Source organism: Rhodamnia argentea, chromosome 9 (assembly GCF_020921035.1).
Source record: "Rhodamnia argentea isolate NSW1041297 chromosome 9, ASM2092103v1, whole genome shotgun sequence".
Lineage (NCBI taxonomy): Eukaryota > Viridiplantae > Streptophyta > Magnoliopsida > Myrtales > Myrtaceae > Rhodamnia > Rhodamnia argentea.
The window spans coordinates 9,911,383-9,919,385 of NC_063158.1; the positions used below are offsets into that span (position 1 = coordinate 9,911,383).

At 41.8% G+C, this 8,003-nt stretch overlaps 1 protein-coding gene across 1 annotated transcript; it reads right to left on the reverse strand.

The window, feature by feature from the left end:
* Positions 1-506: 506 nt before the first annotated feature.
* Positions 507-1,055, reverse strand: LOC115757088. The gene has a single exon (XM_030697183.2). It carries the CDS (start codon positions 1,053-1,055, stop codon positions 507-509), a length of 549 nt encoding a protein of 182 aa, XP_030553043.2.
* Positions 1,056-8,003: the final 6,948 nt, after the last annotated feature.

Consider the following 8,003-nt stretch of genomic DNA (forward strand, 5'->3'; position numbering starts at 1 on the left):
ATTGGTGTACGGCATGCTTTGCTATAAAGTGCCTCAAATGGTGCCATTCGGATGCTCTGCTGGTAGCCGTTATTGTAGGCAAATTCCACTAAATGCAGTTAGTCCTCCCATCCACCTTTAAAGTCAATAACACATGCTCGCAGCATATGCTCAAGTGTTTGTATTGTCCTTTCGGATTTTCCATCGGTCCGTGGATGGTATGCCATACTAAACCGCAACTTTGTTCCCATGCCATCCTAAAGACTCTTCCGGAAATTTGTCGTAAACTTAGGATCCCTATCCGATGTTATCGTGACTAGAACTCCATGCAATCATATAATCCGGCGCATGTATAATTGGGCATATTTATCCATTGCAAAATCTTTACGCACGGGAGTGAAATGTGCGGATTTGGTCAGCTTGTCTATGACTACCCAAATCTAGTCATATCCCTTCTGACTCCTCGGTAATCCCATCACAAAGGCTATTGTTACATGCTCCCATTTTCATTCCGGAATTTCCAAAGGCTAGAGTAATCCACTAGGCTTACAATATCGCGCCTTTCCTTGTTGGCACGTCAAACACTTTGCAACATACTTAGCTACATCCACCTTCATTCCATTCTCCCAGTAGTGCCGACGTAAATTTTGATACATTTTTGTGCTAACAGGGTGAATACCGTAATTGCTCCTATGAGCTTTGGATAAAATCCTTTCTTTAAGCACCTTGTCAATAGGTACACATCCACAAAATTTCAAAATCCCATCTCCTAACACTTGAAACTTGGGTTTTCTTTTCTTGATGTCCACCTCGAGGATTTTCTGAGTCTCGGGATCCGCAGCTTGCAAAGCATTGATTTGTTCTCGGATTTCGGGTTCAATCCTTAAGGTTGCTATCAAACTCGAAAGCCGATAAACCTCCAACTTAAATTCAGAATCCCTTAGTCCTTCGAGTAAAGACCATCCTTTAACCAATAAACATGCTATGGTTGACTTTTGACTGAATGCGTCCACCACTCTGTTCGCTTTCCCCGAGTGGTACAGAATGTTGCAATCGTAATCCTTGAGTAGTTCCATCTAACGATGTTGCCTCATGTTTAATTCCTTTTGCAAAAACAAGTACTTTAAACTCTGATGATCCGTATAAATCTGGAATCGTTTGCCACACAAATAATGTCTCCGGATCTTTAGGGCGAAAACAATCGCAGCTAATTTCAAATCATGCGTAAGATAGTTCTTCTCATGAGGTCTCAATTGTTGCCAGGCATAAGCGATGACTTTTCCATGCTGCATCAACATACACCCTAATCCCTTTAACGAAGTGTCGCTATATATCTCATAACCTCCAAGTCCATAAGGGAACGTTAATACTGGTGCGGTCGTTAAACGATGCTTAAGTTCTTGGAAACTCCTTTCGCACTTATCCGTCCACTCAAACCTCACACTTTCCTAGTTAACCTCGTCAACGAAGTAGATATGGATGAAAAATTTTCCACAAATCGCCTATAGTAACCTATCAATCCCGTAAAACTTCGAACTTTGGTAATTATTGTGGGTCGAGGCCAATTTATCGCTGCCTCAATCTTTGCGGGGTCCACGGAGATTCCTTCTCCGGATATCACATGTCCAAAGAAATGTCACTTTATTCAGCCAAAATTCATATTTAATAAACTTGGCTGATCCAGGAATTCCTTAAATACTCGATGCATTAAATCCATAAATGCGGCCGGGGCATTAGTTAACTCGAAAGGCATAACTGTGAACTCATAGTGTCCATACCTCGTTCTAAAAGCCGTCTTTAGTATGTCCTCTTTCTTAATCCTCAACTGGTGATAACCAGTTTTCATATCTATTTTAGGAAACACTAAGGCTCCTTGCAATTGATCAAATAGATCATCAATCCTTGGCAATGGATACTTATTTTTAATAGTCACCTAATTTAGTTGCCTATAATCAATACATAAACGTAGAGATCCATCCTTTTTCCTTACAAATAACACCGGCGCTCCCCAAGGCGACACGCTCGGTCGAATGAATCCCTTATCTAGCAACTCTTGCATTTGAACTTTCAATTCTTTCAATTCTGACAACAACATTCTATAAGGTGCCTTAGAAATCGGCTTCATTCCGGGGGTTAACTCAATTACGAATTCAATTTCCCTTTCTAGAGGTAATCCTAGTAATTTTTGAGGAAATACGTTAGGAAATTCTCGTACTACCGCAATATCCTCCAAGTTGAGTTCCCCGGCAATCGTGTCTACAACCGCAGCCAAATGCACCTGGCATCCTTCCGCAATTAACTTCTCCACTTCAAGTGATGATATTAAAGGAATCGAGGTTCCACCATGAGTCCCTACCAATTCATAGCTAGGACGACCATCATGGTTAAACCGAATCACTCGGTTACTACAATCAACTAGAGCCTTTTGTCTACTCAGCCAATCCATCCTAATAATCACATCAAAATCATACATAGGTAGCACAACTAAATCTATCATTTCTTTGCTATTGCCAATAACTATCCTACAATGCACACAACCTAGCGAAACTAGCATATCATCCTTTAAGGGTGTAGTAACATGCAATATCACATTCAGCGGTTTCAATTCCACACCCACCAAATTAGCAAACCGAGCAGATATAAAGGAATGTGAAGCTCTAGGATCAAATAAAGCATATGCGGTTTGATCACATAAATAAACCATACTTGTGACCATGCTAGACGCTTCCTCCGCCTCTTTACGTGCCACAGCATAAACTCTTCCTTAAGCTGTCGGCCGATTCTGATCGTTCTGTTGAATTATAACTGGCTGTCCAGTCTATGATCTTTGTCCTTGAGTTCGGGTCCCCGGAGCTTGACCCGGACAATTCCTTATGTGGTGACCCTACCGGCCATACTTAAAACATGCACCCGTCCCCCTGAGACAGGGCCCACTTCCATGCCTACTACTATAAAGACGACAACTCCCGTTCGATTGATATGGTGGCTTCCCAATATTCTTTTGAACAGGAGGTACATAGCGTATATTATTTGCCATCGGGCTCTTTCTTTCATGTCCCTCTCTATCATTTAGCATCGCTCGTAAATTTCCTTGTTAGTCCTCAAATTCATGGCCACCATCCGATCGCGAACTTCCGGCCTCAATCTATCTCTGAATTTTCGCGCCTTCTCTAATGGGTCCATAATCGACCTCGGCACGTACTTCGACAGCCTAGTGAACTCGGCTTCATACTGATCCACTATCGCCTGATTTTGGTGCAACCGATGGAATTCCACTTGTTTCCTTTGTTGTACCATTTCCGAGAAGTACTTATCGTTAAATGTAGCAGTGAAGGTAGCCTTAGTCATAGCAGTGCTTTTAGGAAACACCCCATCTTTCGTAGCATTCCACCAATCATTAGCTGTGCTTTCCAGTTGATACGCAGCCAACAATACCCTTTCCTTGTCCGCGCATTTCAACACTTCAAAAGCTTTCTCTAACTTTTCTATACATCTTGACACTAGCTCGGGATCTCCAACGGCATCAAACTGGGTCGGCTTCGGTCTCATAAACCGCTCAACTAATCGGCCCATCTGCCTAGTCGCATTCCCTTCATTTTGAGCATTGCCTATCCCAACCCCAACGCCCGGTTGTTATTCTCGTTAACCTGGGCATTACCAACTCCAATGCCTTGACCATTGTTGTTATTAGCCCCATCATCTCTAATGTTATTTTTCGTCACGTTGACAGGAGCCATGGCAGCTCCCATAGCCTGGGCAATAGCGGCATCTCTATCATGAGCCCGCCTATCTAATAAATCACCAATTCGTTCCAAGGCTATCAAGACTCCATCCATTCTAGGATCGTCCATCCTAAGCGGCCTCGAGCTAGAAGCTCCACCCATAGGTCTCCCAGTGTCGCGATTCATCTTAGTTCACACTTACCGCACCTAATTCACTAGAATTCCGTCATAGAATTAGAGACCTACATCATCTACTCAAGTCCAGTGATTCTACACTACTCAACTAGCAATCATAATCATAACATCCAACCATTTGGTCGCACACCGGAACACATTAATCAAGGATGCACAATCGTACCTCAAGTCCAATCGCATATGCAATTTAGTATAATCAAAACAATTATTCACTCATTAAGCCAGCATCCATAATCAATTCATGTGCTAGTACGATACTTAGTCATCATCACCTATTCACCACAATCATGCCAATTCAAGATGCCAATCACATACGCCAATTCATTTGCCACGCATTTCGTGTGTAACTCTATCAAGTTCTCCCTATGGTCTTACCACCCCACCATCCAAATTTCATCACACCTTCTCACTCTAATCCTCAATCAACTTGGATCGAGCTAACCTTGCACCGATACCAAGAAAAATGGGAGATGTCATGCCCCGCGATCCTTTGAGAGAGCGGCACATCAACCACAACCGCCTTTAACCCGGGATACAACTCACACGGCGGAACATGAGATGAAACACGCAAGCGGAAGAGAAAAGAAACATAACCTTGACCTTAAAAAAATGGATGAACAGGGATAGCAACCAGGTAAGTATATAAATACAATATTCATATTCAGCACTACATGCAAAAGTCAGAAAGGTTCATAAACCGAATACACTTAAAGATAAGTCGGAAGGTCTAGGGTCGACATCAAAATACTACATCAACACCCATCAAAAGTCTAACTCAAAAGAGTGCTCCTCTTGATCTTCACCCAGGAAACCTAACTACTCATTAGAACTGTCCGTCTCGTCGTCGTCTTCTGTTTCTTCTTCGTCTGGAACATATTCGGAGAAAGTCTCAAAGCATCCACCTACAGTATCATCCTCTATGTCGTCCTCTGAGTCGGATATCTCAATCACTTCATGGTCAGCGTCTGTCGTCGAGGTCTTCTCAAGGATATTTTGAGAACCTACCACTGAAGCCTTTGCGTCAACCTTGATCTCGGGACGAGTGTAATGACACCAAATTGGAACTACTCCTAAAGGTACTTCAGAACGATGTAACGGACCCATAGTACTACTACTCCCGACAAGGCGAAACTAGGCTTCAAAACAGTGTGGCGGCAAGTTTTCCTTACCCCTGTCAACCCAAACAGTAGTGCGCTTCCAAATATAAACTATACCCATTCTCATTGGGAACTCGTCAAACTCAGCAGTCATTTCCTTCGGATCACCTAAACGTATCGGCCACATATTTCACAGCCTGGGGTCCGAAAAATGGATCACACAACGGGGTGAGATTTACATCTTAGCAAGTGAACCCTAAACCTAAACTAGACCACCGGTCCCACCGGACTATGCAATACAATCACAAATAGGAATGCAACAATACAGCTAGCTCATGGCAATTAAACATCAAATGCTTCCACAAAATTGGCACGAACAAGAATGATTGCCAAATACATCACATATGCACCATGAGACCCAAGTTATCGCACTAGCACGTAATGAGTTAATTAACTTCAGAAATTATCGTAGTATTACATACTTTCATTGCCAAGGACTCCTTGTCGCGATATATTTCTGAAAGGCCTCAATAGCCAATTCCAACTATATAAGGGCTCTACGACCAATTTCAGTCATATAAGGGATCTATAGCCAATTTAAATAAAATAAGGGCTCTATAGCCAAATTCAATAATATCGGGGCTCTACAACCAATCTCAATAATATCAAGGCTCTACGACCAAATTCAATCACATAATTCACCAATCAATCAATTTCGCAACCCAATTCATCCGGTCACGTCCAAGTGTTCAAGTAAGGTTTAAGGAACACTTATATGTAGGTCAAGCTAGCAAATTTCCAATCCAAATGAGCCTTCTAGCTCAACTCGATTCTGGCCACAAGAGCAATTCGCGCGTACCTACGAAAATTTCATCGAAACTCATTCATTTCTGAATTCCATTGTGCCAATACTTTACCAACACATCAATTAACATCCTAAGGTGCCTTAATGATGAATTTAAGACAAGGCGTCACCATCTACAGCCCCTTTGATAACTACTCCGAGCCAAAAAGGGAGATTTTCTGAATATAACCCTGTCAAGAACCACCCCACATTGGGGCAAATTTGGAGGTTCATTGGATGATTCCTTGGAGAAAAGATCGGGTAAGACTTTATTGTGCTAACCTGCATCAATCTTTTTGTGCTAGCTTCGGGTGATTTCTGGCGGAGACTTGGAACACCTCAAAGTGAAGAAAAGCACTTCATTTCTATATCCCCAAACACTTACCCTTTGAAAAGCCGATTTGAGCCTTTAAATATTCATTTCTAAACCTTTGTTGGTGATCACCTCCCTACACTGGGGCAAACAAAGGAATTACTAGCAATGAGTCAAAAAGTATAATTGGAAGAATTCTTGATACTGGTCTCAAAAGAGCCAGCCAATGCAAAAAATGGCAAGAAACAAAAGGGCTAAGAAAAAGCAAAGTGCCTGGTAAAAGCAAGGCCAAAGCCCATGAGAAAAGGAGCATCTCGAAAAAGGGACAAAGTTTGAAAAATTAAGATGAAAAGAGGAAAATCTTCAAAGTCAATTGAAGAAAGAATGATCATGAATCTGCTGCAAAAGCAAATGAATGCTGGGAAAAATGTCAAGGTGATCACCAAAGTTCACCCCTCTTTTGAAAATATGGCCTTTCTTAAAGGGCCCACCTTAAACCAAGATACAACCTGTCACCAAAACTTTTTCGATCTAAGAGGTGTTTTAGGTTGATGCAAGAAATCATATAGGAAGCTACCGCTTAAAGAGGCAAGTACAATCATGTCTTATCATGTCTTCGGGGTTCTTGACTTGTAAACCCGAAGAAGCTATTTCTGATCAAAATTCATTTCTAAACCTCAAAATGAACATCCTTTGATAAGCCTTTGACCTGGCCTGAATTACGGTCCATTTTAAAATGCCTTCTCTGATTAATCGGATTGTATACATCTCGAATGATCCCGAAACCTCAAGGTTAGGTTTTACGTGAGCAGATTTGAATTTCAAAAAAAGCCTTCCTAAAATGGTGAGAAACCCTCTTGGATGAAAGAAAATCCTTTTGAAAGACTTTGAAAACAACCGTTCTATATAATGCTCGGGATGTGTCATTCAAAATCCATCCCCAATAAAGATCTGAACTTGTGATTGGACGCATTTCCTTCACGATTATCCTTTGAAAATTTGTCTGCAATTCTTAAGTTTCTCCCCAAAACTTAAAATTGTTATTCTAATGATGTTTGATTGAACTTTCTGCAGGTTCCTCGGTGACCCCAAATCCTCGGAAAAGTTACATTTTAAAGATTTGACTAACTTTGATTCTCTGCGGGTCTTCCGGCATCCCCGGGTCCTCGGATCCCCAATTTGAAAAATTTGAAAATAGGGTTTGAGCTTCTGTAGGTACACTAGTGAACCTAGGTCCTCAAATGGTATCCTCTCCGTTGAAAATTTGAAAATAGGGTTTGAGCTTCTGTAGGTACACTAGCAAACCTAGGTCCTCATATGGCACCCTCTCCTTTGAAAATTTGAAAATAAGGTTTGAGCTTACGTAGGTACACTAGTTAACCTAGGTCCTCGGATGGCACCCCCCTCTTTTAATAGGTGAAACCCCTTTGTTACAAGGGTGAACCTCTCTTCCAAACGGTGAGTACCTTCCTAGAGGAAAACCGATCTGCATTTTAAATGGTGAGTCCCTTCCTAGAGGATAGCCAATCTCATTTTAAATAGGTGAAACCCCTTTGTTACAAGGGTGAACCTCTCTTCCAAACGGTGAGTACCTTCCTAGAGGAAAATCGATTTGCAATTTAGATGGTGAGTCCCTTCCTAGAGGATAGCCAATCTCATTTTAAATAGGTGAAACCCCTTTGTTACAAGGGTGAACCTCTCTTCCAGACGGTGAGTACCTTCCTAGAGGAAAACCGATCTGTATTTTAGATGGTGAGCCATTTCCTAGAGGATAGCCAATCTCATTTTAAATAGGTGAAACCCCTTTGTTACAAGGGTGAACCTCTCTTCTAGATAGTGAGTACCTTCCTAGA